The 19,259-nt window shown below is 43.9% G+C and overlaps 2 protein-coding genes and 1 pseudogene across 6 annotated transcripts in view; 2 read left to right on the plus strand and 1 right to left on the minus strand.

Annotated features, from left to right (window-relative positions):
• Window positions 1-1,370: 1,370 nt before the first annotated feature.
• Window positions 1,371-2,825, minus strand: LOC6599629. Its single transcript, XM_002024703.2, has 2 exons — window positions 2,680-2,825; window positions 1,371-2,275 (listed from the first exon to the last, which is right to left on the minus strand). The coding sequence occupies exons 1-2, from the start codon at window positions 2,710-2,712 to the stop codon at window positions 1,526-1,528; spliced, it is 783 nt and encodes a 260-aa protein (XP_002024739.1). The 5' UTR covers window positions 2,713-2,825; the 3' UTR covers window positions 1,371-1,525.
• A 3,790-nt stretch (window positions 2,826-6,615) lies between these two features.
• On the plus strand, window positions 6,616-7,707 carry LOC6599628 (annotated as a pseudogene).
• A 3,002-nt stretch (window positions 7,708-10,709) lies between these two features.
• LOC6599627 (serine/threonine-protein kinase mig-15) overlaps window positions 10,710-19,259 on the plus strand; it is a 33,835-nt gene continuing 25,285 nt past the window's right edge. For all 5 annotated transcript variants that reach the window (XM_026993732.1, XM_026993729.1, XM_026993731.1 and 2 more), the window contains exons 1-2: window positions 10,710-10,805; window positions 16,494-16,559. In XM_026993732.1, coding sequence (XP_026849533.1) covers window positions 10,722-10,805; window positions 16,494-16,559 — 150 coding nt within the window. In that variant the 5' untranslated portion in view covers window positions 10,710-10,721. The remainder of the gene's footprint in view (window positions 10,806-16,493; window positions 16,560-19,259) is intronic.

Raw genomic sequence — 19,259 nt, forward strand, 5'->3', positions numbered from 1 at the left:
GCGCTTTGAAGTTGAGGGGGGAGTACGACCTGCGATCGACGACCCACGACCTACGACCTACGACCTACGACCTACGACCTGTGGAGGCTTGCCCGCCGCTGCTGCTACGGCTGCTCCTGCGGCTCTATGAGAAACAACTAACTTATGTACCTTAATTGTATACCCGAACACAGAAGAAGTATAGTATACCAATCCGCAGAGTCGCTAATATGTCTTACATAACTTTTGTTAAAGTTTAACTTTTAACTTCTTGGTACTACTTGTATGACCTTCTTTTATAATTTGTTTAAGTTTTGTGCATGCTGCTGCTGTCGTTTAACTTTTTAGCTGTGTTTTAATTGTTTGTTTTTCTAACCCATCACAAAAAAAAGAACAAAAAAAAACACCCAATCCCTCAACTTCAAAGGAAGCCAGCCATTCATGCATTCACCCCATCATCACATCTGAAATATGATATCAAACAAAGAAAAAACTAGAAATTCGAATAAATATTCGGTAAACTCAACTGAAAGGAAAAAGTAAATGTTTCAACTGCAATATCGGACTGAACAATGCTGCCATATAAAAATATATACACACATATTTATATGCAAAACGAAACGAATGACTCTTTTGTATATTTCCCATAGATGAGGGAAATTTCAATTGTGATCCAATCGAAAATCAAATTTTGTTTCCACATCGAAAGAAATACACCATGTATACCGAATGAAATATAATTTTGTTTGAAATGAATCGAAGAATCTTCAGCAGAAAACGATTTTCTCCTTTTGGGCTTTTGTTCTTTTGAGAGTCTCTCTATTCCTTTGTTCGTTAAGGTGTGCCATACAGTAAAAGTGTATGAGAACTAATCAAAATCGATTGCTTTCAATTGGTATTATGTATAATTAGACGTAGAGTTTCCTGACTTCCGCGGAAGTCTTCTGAAGATGTAGATGGAGATGGAGAACGAACCCTAAAGTATATGCTAGTTTTTAACTGGTTGTAAATGAGAAATGCTCGTGTAAAATTAGTATTAAATCATGGCATGACCATTACAGCAACAGAACACCACAACATCACACTATAATTACAAATTAAAACTTAGTCTAAGTCTAAAAAAGCAATAATTTTACTTGAAAAGCGGTAAGGAAACGAAATGAAATGGCAAGAAAATTATGGGGTATGGGCGGGGGTGAGGGGGGGGGGGGGGGGGGGAGCGCGAAAAGTGCGTGTAAAATGTTGGATAACAATAACAATTCTACAACACAAACAAAAACAAAAACAAAAACACACTGACACAACTCACACACACAGAGAAACCAGCAAAGAAAACACCCACACATTTTTTTATATGTATGTATATGTATATGTAATAATAAAAGATCGTATTTGACAAAAGTGTAGTTTAATCTGCGATTTATTTCAAGAGAGGTAATAAATAATATCTGATAATATCTGAGATATATGCTGATTGATGAATGCTGCTGCCACTTCCTTCCAGAACTTCCTGTACAAGGCGACCCGAGGACCCCGGGGTCCTGGCCTACTCGTCCTTGTTGTTGACGGCCCTCAGGCGCTCCAGCTCGGCGCGCTCCTCCTTGTTGCGCAGCAGTGGCACGTTGTAGTCGAAGGCGTAGAAGAAGCCCTTGGGCTCGCCGGTCTCCTCGGGTCCGGGCACATAGGCGGGCTCCTCGTGCACGTACTCGCGCGTCTCGGCCTCCGTGGGCTGGTAGCGACCCTCCTGCTGGTACTCGGCGGCGTACGGATCGGGATTGTGGCCAGCGGCGGCGGCCAGCTCTCCCCAGAGTCGGAAGTGCTCCTCCTCGGCCTTGAGGACGGCCGGCGTCTTGGTGGCCGGCAGCTTCAGATGGGCGGGACGATTGTCCTCGACATGGAAGCCGGACTTGTCCGCATAGTAGGTGGCAACGAAGTCACGGCCATGGGGCTGGACGTACTTGTACGATCCGGTGACCTTGCCGGTCTCGTCGCGCTTCTCGTTCTTGCCCTGGTTCCAGTCCCTGTAGCCGTACGCGAACTGTCCCAGGCCGTCCTGTCCGTGGTACTGATGGGCGTCGTAGTGCTCCTCCACATACTCCTCGGGATGCTCGATCACACGACCCATGTACACGAACTGTCCCTGCTCGTTCCTGGCCTCGGGCAGGGGGTTCTCCCCCGTCTTTGGGGCATACTCGATGTCCCCGATGCCACGCAGCTGGGCGCTGTTCAAAAACTGTTGCGCCTCCTCGGGCGTGATGTTGATCTTGAAGATGTTCTCGCCGCTGGCGGCTGTGGCCTGAAAGAAGATGTCGATTGAATTGGATTAACTGTGAGATCAATTTGCCAGCAACGATGGCCAAAAATTATAGATGGCTTGTGCAATATTATACAATATTAACGACACGCTGCACGATTCTATAGATCATCTCCGCCGATGATGTCATTTCTTGGCTTTAGTAACTGATCAACAAAAATACTTGTCTGTGTAACTTGAAGTTAATTTTTTGTTTGCTTGCACATTGTACAACTAATATTTGCACTGACATTCGCGGCGGACCGGACACACACGCGGCTGACATTTATGGAGTCACAACCCGGACTTTAATTGAATATATTCAGATCCCATTCAGCGAAGATCATCTAATCGCGTGTCGTAAATTTCATCTTAATTATGCAAATTCTCTAGGGTGGTCTACTAACCAGCAACAGGGCAGCCAAAATGAAGCACTTCATTGTGTTGGGTGTTTGTGGCTTAAATCGAAATATTTGGGGTTTAGATACAATATATCCAGTGGTATCGTTTGGGTTACGTTTTCGCTGTTCTGCAGTTGGCGCGCTACTAATATCCGAGTAAGCCAAGGCACTGCTTATATACTAACTTTCAACTCGGACTTGTTTTTAGTTGTTGTTCTGCGCTTTGCATAAATCCCGACGTTCCGATATTTGAATGAAGATGTGCCTGAGCTCCGACTGTGTGCTGCCGAGTCGACCAGCATCACCTGTCCGGTTTCTTACTCAGCGTCAGAAGCGGTCGTCGGATCGGCAGTAACAACAATTCGAAGTTCATTATCAACGTCGCTCAAATTCGCACTTCTCACACTCACACTCACACTCACACTCGCACAGACACATACACAGATACATCATTAATTGTACAATACAATAATATGTATGCGGTATGCCCAATTAGTTATCTAATATTTGCCGTTCTATCGACTACCCATCTTTTGTTCCTATTGCTGAAACCCTTTAAGAGGGGCCGCCGCCGCCGTCTTTGGTCTTTGAGTGGCATTCTGTACGCTCGTTGGCTGTCAGTTTCGAGTATCTCAAAGATGGTTTTGTGGGAACACTTAAAATCCAATCCCATACCATCCGTGAATGTTTCAGGTGTATCGGACAATGAGAGCCAGAGGTTTAAGAAAATATTTGCACAATGATGAAGCTGGAAAAGAATCCATGCTGGACTTCATCGATCAATCGAAACATTTACCCATTTACATATTTGTATCTCAATGCATTCTGCATCTGTAGCTATCTTTTTGTTAATAATGTATTTACCCCGAAGGTCTCTGTTTGCTCAAACTTGGTCTTGGAATGTCGTATAGCCGAAACCATAACCAAAACATTTGAATACAACAAATAGATGTGTTTATTTCCATAACAGGATACTGCATAGTCGACCCTTGGAATGTGTGTATCTTTATTTCTGTTACCGGGCTATGATTTATTTACAATTAAGCATCTTTGAGCGCTTCAATCACTTTTTACTTTTAATTAATGCAAAATTTACAGCTTTGACTCAACTTTGGCTTTGGGTTTCCTGTAGATCGGCGGAAGTTTTCTGTTTAGACATGCGCCGACCCTCTCGATGTCCGCCTCACTTGTCTTGTGCATAATTAGATACACAACATATATTATATGCACGATGGTAATCACATCACTCAGAGCGCTATCAAGTGTCAGTTCAATACGCTCGGCTTGAGTGCAATTAGAGCCTCTCAACCTCTTTGTTTACGGAGATTTTTCGGATCGTTTCGCTTTGGAATCGGATCGTGATGGGTGCTGAAATGGGAGAACGATTGAAAGGCGCTTATTAGGGGGCTTACAAGGGCCGGCCGTGGCCGTGGCATTCTAGGGAGCAACGAAAACTGCGCAGTTTCTCGATTACAGAATGATTTAACTATTTAAATAATAAATACACTTCACGTTCCACGCTGGGCCCATAAAAATCGGCCATCTTTGAACTGCGACTAATGCAACAGGCTATTTTGAATGTCAAGCAATTGCCACATCACCTTCCGTAGTAGCATCATCCTCATCTCATCTCATCTCATCCATAGTAGTATCATCATCATCATCATCATCAATTTCTCAATGATTTGGGTCTTTTGGCTATTTTTAATATTTTTCTACCAGACAAAGGCGAGCCGAACCTGAGACTTTCGGAGTTCTATTCATCCATCGACTCAAGCTGGTTTCAATAACTAAGAATCTTTGGAAACAACAAAGGTTCTGGGTTATTTATGATTCACCAACAGGTTAAACTATACCCCGTGGCAACAACATAACCCACTGACGTCCAACTTAAGATTTTATTTTGGTTATTTTGTTAGTTATCTTATCTATTTTGTTATTCCAGCAATTTCTGGAATCAAATGGAGTCCGCTTTAAAAACAAATAAACAAATTAAAGTAGCATCTTGTTCAATGGAAAATTCATTGATTCACTTTTCGATTTGTTATTTTGTTCTTAGTCTTTGACTGAGAATTCCGATTCAGACTCGATTGATGATGCAAAAGTCTAAATAAAAACGAAGACCTAATTTCCAACAAAAAAAAATCTGGTTTTTGGGCCCCTCCATCTTACACGTTTTTTTGTTTGCATTTTTTGTTAATTATAATATATTTTTATTCTTTTTACTGACTTTATTAAGTATACGACGTATAATAATTGCGTATGATAAACGATGGTGCAGCATATGATGGGTATTGTGCTGTGGGAAGTGTATAAAATGCTTATTCAATTGTTATTATTTCCATGGTGGCCGCGTGGTTTAATTAAGCTAGAGATTGTCAATTCCTTATTTATTCTATGGCTGAATCTATAATTAAAAATTGGACAAGTTCAAGTGGAATATTCTCGAAACGAAAAAGTCATAGATAGATGTATAACCGCATGCCTGTTATTGTCATTGAATTGATAATTTTGAAAGAAGCTACAGCATCATTGCTAAAGTTGCTACGCGGTAAAATTTGAATTAAGCCCACGAGCGCGTTCCATAGCAAGCAGAGGTTGTCACAGTGATTTTGACAATCGTCATTTATATTCTGAAAATGAGACGGTATATTTCTGACGGTCGGATCGTATATTTTATTGGAATTTTAATCCGCGGAACATGTTGCTGGTTCATACAAATTGAATGTAGCCAACGATAAAAACGTTGAGACTCAGACTCATTGCTGTTAGCCGATTTACACCGATTCAAAGAGATTCAAAGTGGCAAAGTGAGCCAAAAACCGATTCGAAGAGAAAAATATATATACCGAAATATAGTGTCTCATTATCAAAATATTTTTGTATACTTACATATTCCTTGATTTTGATATCCGGTTTAATATTACTGAAAAGCTGAGTGTCAAGATACTCAGTCAATGTATTGCAATGTGACATGTAAGTTACATGCAAAATGTATGATGTCAAATCGATATCTGACAGAAGTTCGACGCCACATGTAAATTTTCGGTTTCGACGGTTTCATTCGACAAAGGCGCTTCGCTTCAATTGATCTTGTATTGATATTGGCTTCCAACGAAAAAGTTCCGCCAAATCTTATTTGCTACGATAGTTACTAGAGCAGTTCCTTTGCCGGCAACATGCGGGCGGTTCAAATGAACAGAACAACAATCCTCATCGAGTAAACTCTCACCCGAGCCTCAGCAGCAGGAGGCCGTCGAAGAGAATCTGCAGTCCCACCAGCACACGGCTTGAGAAGAGTTTCTGCAGCAGAGTCGTCATCCAATCGAACAGCAGCAGCCAGAGGCCGTGTCTGTACTAAATTTGCGGACAGAGGCGGCGCTGTCATTGTCCCTTCCTGAACAGGCACTGTCACTGTTTCTTCCTGAAGAGGCACTTGCTGGCCCCGCACCGCAGACCTCGTGTTATCGCCACAGTCTGGTCTTTGCCCAGCCATTGATGCCGTTGAGAAGAAAAGGAAAAGCAACCCAAGCGGATTTTGACGAAGGAAATTTTGAGGTTCTAGATCCAGGGCAAGAACAAGAACAGAAGCGCGTCATCGTTGAGGACCTTTACCAGGCTCTATATCTATGCGAAAGATGGAACTGCCACTGAAGTAGCCGGAACCGGCGACGGTTCCTCCAAGCAGCGAAGAGCGGCGCGTGGCAGCTGGCACCGGCACCGGCGACGGAACTGAAACCCCAGCACCATATTTCTACGATACTTCAAGGAAGCGTTCATAAGTATTTCAACTGATTCTCCTCAACAAAGTATTCCTAGTATTTATTATCATTTGCTTTGAATTATTTGTAGTGCCGAAAAACAAGAGAGCTCCTCTTTTTTCAAGTATCGCCCTGTTGACAGCACGTTTTCCGTAACATTTCATATCCGATTGCCGTGGACATGGAAAAACAGGGCAATGGCAATGGCAGCAGCGGATCCGACGACGACTGTCTGATCATTGACGAGGAGCCCGTCATAATCGAACTGGACGATAGCTCTGAGAGCGAGCAGGCACAGTGAGTGGAGGATAAAGAGATAGTTTTTGAATAGTTTATGATTATGTGTTGCTTCTTCAGGTCTGCGGAAAGCGAAACAGAGCATCAGGAAGAAGTCCCGGCAATGCAGCAGTCCAGCGGCCTATTATTTCGCTATGATTTCGAGAAGGAAATTGAGTTTATTCCCATCACCGATGGGCAGTTGCGGGAGCTGCAAGACATAGTGACAGGCCCAGACAATGCTGTAAGCACTGCCATCTATAATATATCCATATTCAGATTTCTGATTCGAATAGGATCACTGTCTCGCTCCATTCCATGCCATATTACCTCACCCTTCTAATGCATGTGTCTGTCCTGTTCTGATCTGATCTGTTTGCAGCCTCTTATCACCAAATATTCGCGTACAATCACTAAAAAGGATATTCGCACACTGACCGACCTGAGCCGGGTGAACGACACAGTGATCAATTTCTATATGAATCTGCTCATCGAACGTTCGCAGCAGAAGAAGGGAATTCTGCCCAGTGTCTACAGTATGAGCACAGTCTTTCTGAAACGCGTCTTCGAGTGTGGGTTCGATGCTGTGAAGTGCTGGACGAGTAAGATTGATGTGTTCAGCAAGGACATCATTCTAGTGCCTGTGCACTGCAATAGTAATCGTTGGTGCATGGCCATCATACACTTCAAAAATAAGACTATCTTCTACTACGATTCGCTTGGATACCCGAATGACATCGCCCTGGATGTCCTTAAGAACTACATTATTGCCGAGTCGCTAGACAAGCGCAAGGTGCAGTACGACATGAGCGGCTTTAGGATTGAAAATGTGTTGAATGGTCCGCAACAAACGAACGGATCAGACTGCGGTGTGTTTAGCTGTATGACAGCCGAATATATAACTCGGGGAAAGCCGCTGACATTCAATCAGGAGCACATGAGCTATTTTCGTAAGAAAATGATACTGGAGATTGTTCATGGGCAGCTGTGGAAATAGTTCTCGCCAATAGAACCACAGTCTCCACACCCTACAAGCTGCACCCTGCACCCTTATGGAATTAAGCAATAAAAAAGGGGAATAATTGCTTAAATAGGGAATAGAGTTGGGCATAGAACTCTTTTGCAGGAGCGCTCCCAAACACACACTACACAAATGAAACTGGTCTGATCCCATTCCTCTGTTGAACAAAAACTTTTAAAAGTTATAAAATCTATGGTCCATGAACCATGAACCACACAACATAATTATAACATAAATATCATACTTTAAGCAAACAAGAAATATAATATGTAACAAGAAAACACAAATGTATAATTATTTAAATACTTCGTTTTGATCTTTGTGAGCGCAGGCTCCAATGAATGCAGAAACTAGTCAGTCTCTGTTTTAAAGCTTTTAACGACATTTTGCGTGTTCAGGTGTGGACGTCCTAGCTAGCTAGTACTATCCAATCGAATATCAAAACCGACGAATACGGTTTCCAATCCTTGACGGACACCAAAAATAATGTAAATTTAACAATTTTAGCGCAGTTCCGGTGAAATATATCGGGGGTGTTTTGTAAGAAAAGAGGAAGCACAAGATGGATCTGATCTACAAGAACAATTTGAAATCAGCAATATTTGCCGCCATTTACCTCAAGTCGTTGAACTATTTAAATAGAGGGGTCCTAAGTGGTCAAGTTCTCCCCTTCAGGTGTCGCTTTTGGTACTTACATATAAATTTCGTTAAATTGTGGCAAATGTGTAGTTGGCGTGTAGTTCCCATGTAAGGAAACTAATTTAGTGGAAATTTCTGTTGACCGTTTTTGCTTAAAGCCCGTTTTTATGAACAATGCAAAAAAAATGAAAACTTAAATTTAACCAGTCTTGTAGGAAATTGATTCATTAACCATATATCATTATGTGGGCAAAACTGAGATATCTATATGGCTAGTAATGTTCGGCGGAATATCAAAAACGAGGAATTCTTCGTATTAATAAAATTGCTACTGCCAACGCTAATTTTCATACCCTAGGGAAAGGAATATTATAAAATTGATAATATGTTTGTCATCCCAGGCTCCAATTAATGCAAAAACAATTTAGTCTCTGTTTTAAACCTATTTCAACGATATTTTCATGGTTTGGTCTCCTTATAGAAACCAAGAATGGGTATCGGGATCGAGATATATTTACAAGACCATAATCATTGCGTTTTTAAACGGCTTGGATAAACAGTTTTTCATATATATTAACGAAATAGGGTATAGCTGGGCCCAAACTCCGGTTGGCGTGACATTTCATACTCACTTACGTTGCCACTGTTTCTTTGTTGACCTTTTTTGTTTAAACCTTGCTGCAGTCACAATACAATAAATGGGAGTACTAAAAACTAGCCAATCTTGTAGAAAATTTATTTATTAATGGCCTGAAATTATATGGGCAAAGCTAAAGGTTTTAGTTAGGCAGCATTATTCAACGGAATAAAGAAATTGAGCAATTGGAACGATTTTTCTCTTACGTTTTATTACGTTTCATTTGTTTTACCTTTTTCTCAAAAACCTCTTTTTACGCAAAATATAATAAAAGCAAGTGGTTAAAATAAACCAGTTAAGTTGAAAATTGATTCATCAATCGTATAAAAGTATGATGGCATGGCTAAATGTTCTATATAGCTAGTAATATTCGACGGAAAATCAAAAACGAGGAATATGTAAAATATAACTGGAATTCGTCAGTATATTTACGGTATATTTTGAAAATGAGGCGGTATGTTTCGGTATATTTCTGAGGGTCGGGCGGTATATTTTATCGATAAGTCCGCGGCCACACTCATCACAAACCCAATTTTTTTTTTGAACTGCGCGGTCGGGTTGCTGCGCGCGTCGTCGAATAAACAAATTGAAAACTAAATTTTTTGCTAGTGTACAATAAAAAAGTGTACAATACTCAATTTCGCTCGTCAGTGTCAAGAGAAAGAGGAACAGAAACAAAAGAAAAAAAAGCAGAAGGAAGAAAATGTGCGGCAGTCTGAAGAGGCCAAAGCAGATGACGAAAACTTTGTAAACTTGTGCAAAGAGAGAGAAAGAGAGACACACACGGACAGTGAAAGATAGTTTAATATTAAGATACATTCGGATTGGAAACAGTGCGGAGGAGTTGTCGCTGCGTCGGTTCGCGTATAGAATTTTTTCCCCTGATTGCACAAAAATCGTAACTTAAGTTTATTAAGCATTTGTGCAATGCACAGGCGTGAATAAAAACCAACCAAACGCTGTGCGTGTAAAAGTATGTAAAAAAAGAGTACCCAAAAAAGAGAAAAACAGCCGAAAACGGCATCCGATTCGAGCGAGTGGCAGATTTTTTTCTGTCTACCTACACAAACACACACATGCACGTATAGGGCAGCGGTAGAGTGTGTGCGTGATTGTGTCTGTATAGGTGTTGGCTGGTCCATCGGGAGGTCCGCCGCAGAAATAAAGCGGACAAATTTGTGAAAAAGTGTGCTGAAAGAGTGGAAAAAGAAATGTTTAACTAAGCAGAAATTTTGTGCGGAAATTGTGCCGGAAAAATCACGGCAAAGTGCGTGCCGCGCCCCGTTTGCCAAACGCCAACACACAGAGGCACGCTCACACATTAGCACACACTCATAGAGGGAGAGCCACATACACTCACACTCAAAAACACCAATACAGAGCGTAGAAGAAGCAGTGGGCAAAAGCAAGAAGAGAAAAGTTGTATTAAAGGCAGAGCAACAAATAGTTTTGTTAATTGCAGTATTTAATATTGTTGGCTGGTATTTTTGTTTGAGAAAATACTAAAGAAATAACTGCAGTTCTCTCCCGTTTGCCTTAGTGCTCTTTGTGTGTGCGTGTGTTTTTGCTTGTGTGTATTGGTGTTTTATTTTTTACAGTCTCCTTCCTCTTCTCCCCTTCCGCGTGAAGTAGCAGCAGCAAATCTCCGGGGCAGCAGCAGCAGCAGCAGAAGAAGGGAGTAGAAGAGAACAACACAACAAAATAGCAAATCAAAATGGCGCACCAACAGCAGCAGCAACAACAACTGGCTCCATCCGTGAATTGTTCATTGGATGATATCGATTTGACGGCACTGAAGGTAAGTGAATATATCCCCACACCCGATCAGATCTGATCTCATACGACCAGCCCCTCCCCCTTTCGGTGGCTATTTTTGGAGCGGTGTTCCAGTGTGTTTAGTGTGCTCATTATCACCCCGTGGGACCGTGCCAGCCCCCGCCCCCTGTACTTAATTGCTGCACCTCCCTCTCGACAATCGCTGCTCCCACTATTCGCGTTGCTCCTCTTTATTCTCGCATTCTATTATCGCTCCGTTCCCGTTCGCACTTATTTTCTCTTCTTATTTTCTACACCTCCGCTTCCCCTTTGGCTAGGTGTGGCCATGTGTTTTTGTAACGGTAAATCCACTTCCGCCTGGAATTTTGCAGCTGATTATTGCTTAAAACCATGGTACGTCTCATATACGGTCAGGTATTCCCGCTACATAATGCACCCTGCGCTGGCCCCCGTTTTGGTTCTATGCCACATTTGGCTTTTGTGGCAGTTATACAACCATCAGAAATTGCATTCAGCTCTCTATTATTGGAGCCATTTTCAGTCAAGGTCCCTTCCCCTTTATGTAAATTTTCGTTGAAAATTACAACAAAAGAAATTTGTGCTTTGTGTTTCACGTTTCACGTTTCATGCTTTTTGCTATGGCAACAGGAGGGGAAGGTTGCACCCTCTCAGTCACAGTCAGAGTCACACTCTCTCACTGTTTCCCCCCGTTCAACGAGAGCGATTCACAATAATCGAGTTGATAAATGCATTTATTGGCATTAAGTTTTCGATTGCTCGATTATGAGACAATCCCACCCACCACTCGCCCCCATTCATGTTCATCCACCACCCACCCGTCATTCCAGCCGCCACCAACCCACCAACCCACCACCAAATTATCAGAGGCCGGCCGGTGTCATCTTCTTTTGCTTTTGCTTTTGCTTTTGCCTAGCTCTTCTCTTTTCTTTTTTGTATTTTTCGTTTCTTTTTTGCCATTCGCTTCGTTTCTCAATGAATTGGTTGGCTCCCCGACCCACCCCCCTCCACACGCACAGAGAGGTGGCCTGGCCGCCACCACAATGCCGCATGCGTTTTTGTTGCCGCCTTTCTCTTTCACCAAAAGCACTTCACCACTCACCGTCTCCCACCACGCCTAAGCTCTGCTGGGAGAATGGAGAAACTCACCATGCTGGTTTTTGGGGTGGGCCCCACATTGGGCGCCTGCTCTTTTGCGCACCCACCGAATGTACATGTGTGCTTGTGAGTGAGTGTGCCTATGTCTGTGTGAGTGTCCGTTTGTTGACTCTGCTTGTGTGCAACGGAGAGGGGAGTAGGGGTGGGGTAGGGTGGTGCCTTGGGTCGTCGCCTCTGCACTGGCATGTGCCTGTCTGCGTGTGAGAATCTCTTTCTCTGTGCGAGTCGAGTGTGTTTATGAAAAATTGTTCATAGTCGAAGCAGAAGCAAGAGACGAAGAAGGAGACACAAATCGAGACAAGAATGAAAATTGTTTAGTTTACTTTATTAAAAGGCAGGCAGAGGAGGCAGACATGTCCATGCGTGTCTACTGCTGCCGCTGAGTGAATCTCCCTCTCTCTCTCTGTGTGTGTGTGTGTGAGTGTGTTGCACCAGACAGCATGAAGATGATGATGATGATGATGGAGCACTGGCAGAACGAAGGCACCAACCAAAGCAAAATCAGCAAAAAATGGCAGCAGAATATGACGACTCTTGTCTGTGTGCGTGCGTGTGTGTGTGTGTGTATGTTTGAAGTGTTGCTGCTGTGCTGCTGCGGCTGCTGGCTGTTGGCCTTCTCTTTCTTTGGCAGAGGCGCGTGGGCGCCTCCGTCGCGTCTCTCGTCTCGTCTCTGACCTGTCTGTGCGTGGCTTTTAAAGGTCATTCCAACAATGGCTGATGGAAGGGGAGGAGAAGAGGGAATGTCCCGAAATAGAAACGGTAAAAAGGTCAGAGTCCTTAAAGCTTGAACAGTGCGATGGTAGAACGAAAGAAAGAGAGAGAGTGAGGGGTGGGGTGGGGTGGGCTGGGGAGCAGGGGCTCCCTTTTGAGGTTTCCTTCAGTTCGAAACTCTGATAAGCTTCAACCGATAAGATACATGTATACAGTCGTAGGAGGAGGAGGGGGGAAGGGGAAACTGCATTCGTTGGAACACAAATTTCAAATTTCCTTAATTGGTTTTTTATGATTTTTTTTATTTCTCCCTCTCTGTTCTTTCTCTTTTACTGCAGTTTCTTTTATGTTCTGCATTTGCCTGATAACTCGAGTTCTCCAACTCCCTTTCCATCCTCTCATCGTTTGTTTCTTTTGTTCGGTTTTATTTTAATCAACATTTATTGCATTTTTTTTTTTCATTTTTGGGCTGCGATAAAAAACGTGTTCGCCCACATTTTAGTTTGCATTTGTGCGCCTGTGCATGTGTGCGTGTGCGTGTGCGTGTGCTTGCATGTGTGTGCGCTGCAATTTGCTGGTGGATTGAGGAAAACGACGAAACCGATCCGATCCACAATCCATATCATCCACACATGTGCTGTGTGCTCTGTGCTGCGTTTTTGTGGGTTAAATCAACATCGGAACCCAGGAAAAACACTTTTATATGAGGAAACTCTCAAATTCAAATGTTTAAAGAACGGAATTTCCCCAAGAGGGAAATAATCAGCAACAATCAGTTCTGCTTTCATATGCCGGCGATCATAAGGGAAATTTATCAGTTTTCGGTACATTTTTTTCTCTCTGAGAGCGAGGCCCATGGGGAAAATCCCAGGCAAAGTACATAAAGTTAATGGAGTGGAAGGGGGAGCCTCTTCGGAGTTACATAGTCGAAGGAGTCGAAGGAGAGAGGCCTTGGCTCGCATTCTGTGTGCATAAAAACTTAAGCAAATCAGAAACAAATTCACAACTATTGTGAGTGTGCTCCACACCTCTCCTTCTCTCTCTCTCTCTCTGTCTCTCTGTCTCTTTTGAGCCGTATCAGGTACTGCCTCTGCATCTGCATATCTAACCACCCCAGACCCCAGACCCCACCATCCACTCCTAATATGCAGTCAGTCCTGTTTTTGGACAATCTCCAGCTCCTTCTTCAGCCTCTCCTCTGTGCCGCTAACTGGGCCAAGCCTTTGCCAAAGAGACAAAGGAGAGGGGAGGAGAAGGGAAGGAGTGAGTGTTGCGCTTTTAGACAAACAAAACGAAACGAAACGAAACGAAAAGAATTCCAGTTTTCCAGGCCAGGCAAAACTGTAATAATAAAAGCAGCTACTAGAAGAAAAAAAAGAGAGAGAGAGAGACAAGAGAACTCCTCGGCTACGGTGGAGACTCGCTAGGGCGAATGAGAACCGAAATTAGAAGTGGAGTTCCGTTCCCCGGGAGGATGAGGCTAGGCCCCACTGTTGCCACAGCCAGTCGGCGGCTGCGTTGGTCCGCCGCTTCTCTCGCCGTGTCGGCCTCCCGACGGTCTGACGGCCCGACGACGGATCGGGTTGTTTAGTTTTAGTTGTACCCGTTTGGACAAATACAAATACGAAAGACAAACAAAAGGCAAATGGGAAGAGGGAAGAGGAGAGGAGAAGAGAAGATAGAGAAGCAGTGATTGTGAGTAGAGGGGACGCATGTGGCAGCAGCTGGACAGCAGCACTGGCACTGGCAGCAGCAGCAGCAGCAGCAGGAAAGAGTGAGCGAGCAGGCAAACAGCCTGTTTTGCCTGCTGATAACTGTAACCAAACGAGCAGGCAGTGCTCGCTGACCAACAGACAGACAGACAGACAGACATAGAGTGGAAGGGAGAGAGGGAGGGAGCTTGAGCGAGAGAACTTTTGTTCTAACGGATCATTCTCTCTCGCTCTATGCACTGGCTGTTCGTGCTCGTTCTGCTTTAACATGTCACAATGCTAATGAGTCATGGAGTAGCAGACACTCCCCGACTGTCTTCCCCTCTCCCATGGCTCTCTGCTTACTCCCTTCTGCCTTCTCGCTCTTCCATTCATTGAGTTCATTTTTCGTGCATTTTTAATTGATTTTTTACAACGGTGAAGTAATCAGCCATAAATAGCAGTAATTGCCGCTGCTGCACTTCCCAGCACACACACACACACACATCACATGCCTCTCTCCCACACTTACAGTTGTGTTCTCTCTACCCCTCTACCCCTCCCTTCCCGTTCACCCTTCTCCCTTTCCGACTATCGCGCTGTGTGTGCTCTTTGCATCTGTTTGACACACTTTTGCGGGTAAGGGAGGGGGAGGAGGGTTCCCGTCGATGGTGGCGGGAGCGGGGGCGGGGACGGGGGCTCGCTAGGCAGCCATAAATCTACTTAGAGCGGCTTCCCATAGTTCTTCTGCCTTTCTCCCTCTACCCCCTCCGTCGTCATTCCCCACTATTTGCTTATTTGCTCTGCACTTTTTTCGTTTCGTTTCGGTTTGCTTTTTCTTTCTTTTACTTCTATTTTTTTCGGCTCTTGAGGCTTTGTCTTTTCCTCTCTCTCTCTCTCTCTCTCTCTCTTACTCGCTTTAATTCCTTTGGGTCTCTCTGGCCGTAAGCTTAAGGAGACCTCTGTCCCGCCCCTTACCTTTGAGGGAGCTGGAGATTTATGTGGAGTCCCTTCCTCCTCTGTCTCTCCCTCTCCTTCTCATTCCAAAGAAAGAAATCCCCTGTTTCGGGTGGGATATACCTTTCGGGAGGGAATTTTTTTGGGATTAAAGTCTAATAAAGTTGACAATTTGTGAGACTATCGTAAATCAATCGAAAACAAGAAACTTTTCCGTTGCCATGATTGGATTTTTCGTACCCCCCGCCCCCAATCGCCACCTTAACTCCACCCCAAGAGGTCATTGCTTCCCGACGGCATCCCGATCTGTACCCCAATTTCTGGCCAATTCCATCACTGGGATATCTGAGGGGTATTCCTTGGGTATTATCCCCTCTGGAAACTCGGAACCTTAGGTCTTCCATCGGTCGTTTCTTTTGGAATTTGGAGCAGTAACTGCACTTTTGCTCTCTCTCTTTCTCTCTCTCTATCCCTAAACCTCCTGCTATTTCCCTTTCGTGCTTCTCCATCAGCATTTAAATTCTACTTCTTCATTCCCTCTTGCCTTTCCCCTTTGGGGCTGTCAAAAAAAACAAAAAAAAAAAACACTCAGTTACCTGTTGAAATGCCGTTCGTGTTGTTTTTGTTGTTATTTTAATTGGCATTTGCCTTTACCTGTCGTTCCGTCGTTCTTGTCGGCTTTTGTAAGCCCTTCCCATTGCCTCCCCTTCCACCTGCGCTCCAATAAAAATAGAAAGCATTGTACTCCATGCTCCCCCCTGCCCCCTGCCCCCTGCCCTGCCCTTCTCTCCACACATGTATCTCGTGTCACGTCCATCGCACTCTCGTGCTCCCTTCTCGTGAGTCTCGTGTCAATGAACCCCCGCCTGCAATTTGTATGGCTTTAAAGGGTGTCTGGTGTGTGGTGTGTGGTGCATGGGGGGTGGGGGAGAGGTGCGTGAATCCCAATTGGAATTTGAGGATTTTGTATATTTTTAACATCGTTCTGTCTGCCGTCTCTTTCCTTATTTGTACGTGTATTTATGTATGAAGGAACTCCCTTCTCTGGGGCTCTCCCTCCTACCCCTTCGTCCCTGCTTGCTCGCTCCTTTGTTTGCCACCGAAGGATTCCCGTGTTGCCCCGCGATTTTTCTCACACATGTTTTTAACCCCCCTTCCCTTCTGTTTTCTTGCAGGATCCCGCTGGCATCTTTGAGCTGATCGAAGTTGTTGGCAATGGCACCTACGGCCAGGTCTACAAGGTAAGAAATGCATCGATATTTTATCTATTATATTGTATAGTTTTTATTAGCAATAAATACTGTTTTTTGGGGCTGGCATGTTGCTTCAGATTTCAGATTTCAGCTTTCTTTTTTTTTTGTATGGAAATTTTCACTTAAACTTTGGGCGAGAGAGAGAGAAGGAGAGAGCAACGATCTCTCAGAGTCTCTTTTTGAGAGCCAGCGGCGGCGTCACTTCTGTGGTCTCTTTATAATTAGCAATTAGCATTAGGGTTTCTGCTTGACTGCGTTTTTGCACACACACACACACACACACGCACGCACACACCCACCCACAAATGTATCTTGTATCTGCAGCAGCATCATCTGTGGTTCTTTCTGGCGCTGCTTTAATTAGTTGTTTGGCCCGCTATTCCCCGCCGTCTAATAACTTGTCCCAAAGCAGAACAAAAAATAGACTACAAACCCAAACAAAAATTCAACCCAAAGAACGAGAACGAGAACAGAACAATCTTTTTCTCACACATTAACACATTTCTCTCTGGCCGCAAGACATGAGAGGAATGTGCAAGTCGAGTAACGAATGGGGTGGTACCCTAGGAAAGGGTTTCAAGAACTATATCTGCCTTTTTTTGCCTTTTTGGGAGCTATCTGCTCGAACGAGTTTTGTTTGGGCTTTTGCGTGATACCCTCTCTCCGGGGAAAGATACTCCACAAGAAGGGAGAAACGCCAGGGAAACAAGAGGCAGCCATCATCATCATAATCACAGAAGCAGCGGCAGCGGCAGGGGCAGGGGCAGGGGCAGCAGAGAAGATTTCTCCGTCTCTTTCGCTCAAAAACAATGCCTTGACTTTGTGTTTGTATTTAAATTATATGCTTTAAAATGTATCTGAAAGATACGACTAGGAAGGAGAGGGCAGGGGGAGCAGAACTATGCACCAGAGGCAAGAGCCAGAGCCAGTACGTCAGTTGCAGGCACAAAAATAGACATTTGCTTTTGTAAAATTACCGTTAGCCTTTGTTGCAAGCAGAAGAAAAAGTGTGGCATGCCGCCGCCGCCGCCGCCGCCGCCTGCGCTTGGGAGGCCAACGGCAAGTTGTTGCTGGCTGCCGGAGTGGGGCTCCACTGTAGTGGGGGGTCGTCGAAGCCAATGGGGCACACAGCTTTTTGTGTGATTAATGCCACAAAATTGAGTCGTGTCTGCCGCTGCCACTGCCGCTGCCTGCCTGTCTGCCTGTCTGAAGTTCTTTATTGCCTCTCGCGTAGAGATACACAAAAGTATCTTTGGATTCAATTGAGCTTCAACTGGGGCTTGTACTAAGTGTTAATCATCGCATATTTCTGAAATGAGTAATTCGGGCAGGCAGCAGGGATTTCAAGGGATTTCAAGGGAGTTTGTTTGTGGCAAGGAATGTATCTCATGAATGTTTCTCCGGGGCTTTTTGTCGTTTATCGTCGTTTATAGCAAATATTAAGCTTTAAGTAAAGGTGAATCCATCCAAAAATTCCATCATTTGTGTATAATAAAAGATAAAAGATAGTTTCCCCTAAAAACCCCCACAAATTTGTTTATTCAATCTTATACTAACTCTTAATCATCGCTAGAGACTTGTTTTAATGGCGAAATGAAATGAAAATCAATGAGTAATCGCAATCCGGAAATACTATATCCATATATCCATTTACCCATATTTTGCATACAGAGAAAAACCTGTTGTTGGGAGAAAGAGTTTATATTCTTTGGACTTTTACCTCATACACGCCATTCGCCTTTCAAATTGTTTGGAAATGGAAATGGCACCCCCCCTATATGGGGTTACTTATGGAATGGATTACTTGGCCAATCCAAGCCTGTCAATCCAATCCGATGGATACTTTCATGAAATCTATTAAATTTCATAGGTCTTTCAATGGGTTTTTGCGACCCACACTCCACACTCCACACAGGCCTACAGGTACCAGGTGCCAGGTACCAGGTACCAGTCTCTGCCCCGATCTAGGGCTCTGCTCTGTGGCAAGTGGCAAGTGGCACGTGGTAACCATGGGAGGCCAGCCCACTGTGCGGCTGCTCAAGAAAACTTGTTAACGCAACTCGGCTCTGGACGCCTTAAAGTAGTTCATTATACTGTTGTCGCTGTCTCTGTCTCTGTATCTGTCTCTGTGTGAGTGTGAAATTAGCATGAGTAATGCCCAGAAGCAGCAGATACTTTCTGTATCTGTATCTGCATGTGTGACTTTAGAACCGGGAACGGGACAGCCACTTGCTTCAGTCTCATTTCATTGGCATTTTGCTGTCTGCTGTCTGCCGTCTGCTGCTGTTTCTGTGTCTTTGGCTGTGCTTTTGGCCAACTTATTGACTGAATGGTTAACCGGTTAACAGATACAGATACAGATACAGCAACCACAGATACGAAGCCCATCAAACGTCACAGCTGTGTGTGTGTCTGTGTGTGTGTCTTTTTCTGGCTTAATCATAATTTTATTTTGAATTTTATTTCGGCCTGAGTTTTGGAATTCCACTTAAATGACAAACGATATTCCATTCTGCCATTTTTCCGCGAATCTTTTGCGCTTTATTTAGTTTAATTTATGTTTTGTCTATCCCTTCCTTCTCTCTCTCTCTCTCTCTCTCTGTGCTCCTCTGCTTCTCTCACTTCCGTTTTATTGATAATTCAGCTCATTTTTTTCCTTCACTCTTCTCACTGCGCTTTTAACGAGTA

This window comes from Drosophila persimilis, unplaced genomic scaffold, assembly GCF_003286085.1.
Source record: "Drosophila persimilis strain 14011-0111.01,24,50 unplaced genomic scaffold, DperRS2 tig00000885-arrow-arrow-pilon, whole genome shotgun sequence".
Classification (NCBI taxonomy): domain Eukaryota; kingdom Metazoa; phylum Arthropoda; class Insecta; order Diptera; family Drosophilidae; genus Drosophila; species Drosophila persimilis.

Coding starts and splice junctions, on each gene's coding strand:
- LOC6599629 (XM_002024703.2), bottom strand. CDS start 2,712: ATGAAGTGCTTCATTTTGGCTGCCCTGTTGCTG. Junction 2,276..2,679: donor TTTTGGCTGCCCTGTTGCTG/GTTAGTAGACCA, acceptor ATCTTCTTTCAG/GCCACAGCCGCCAGCGGCGA.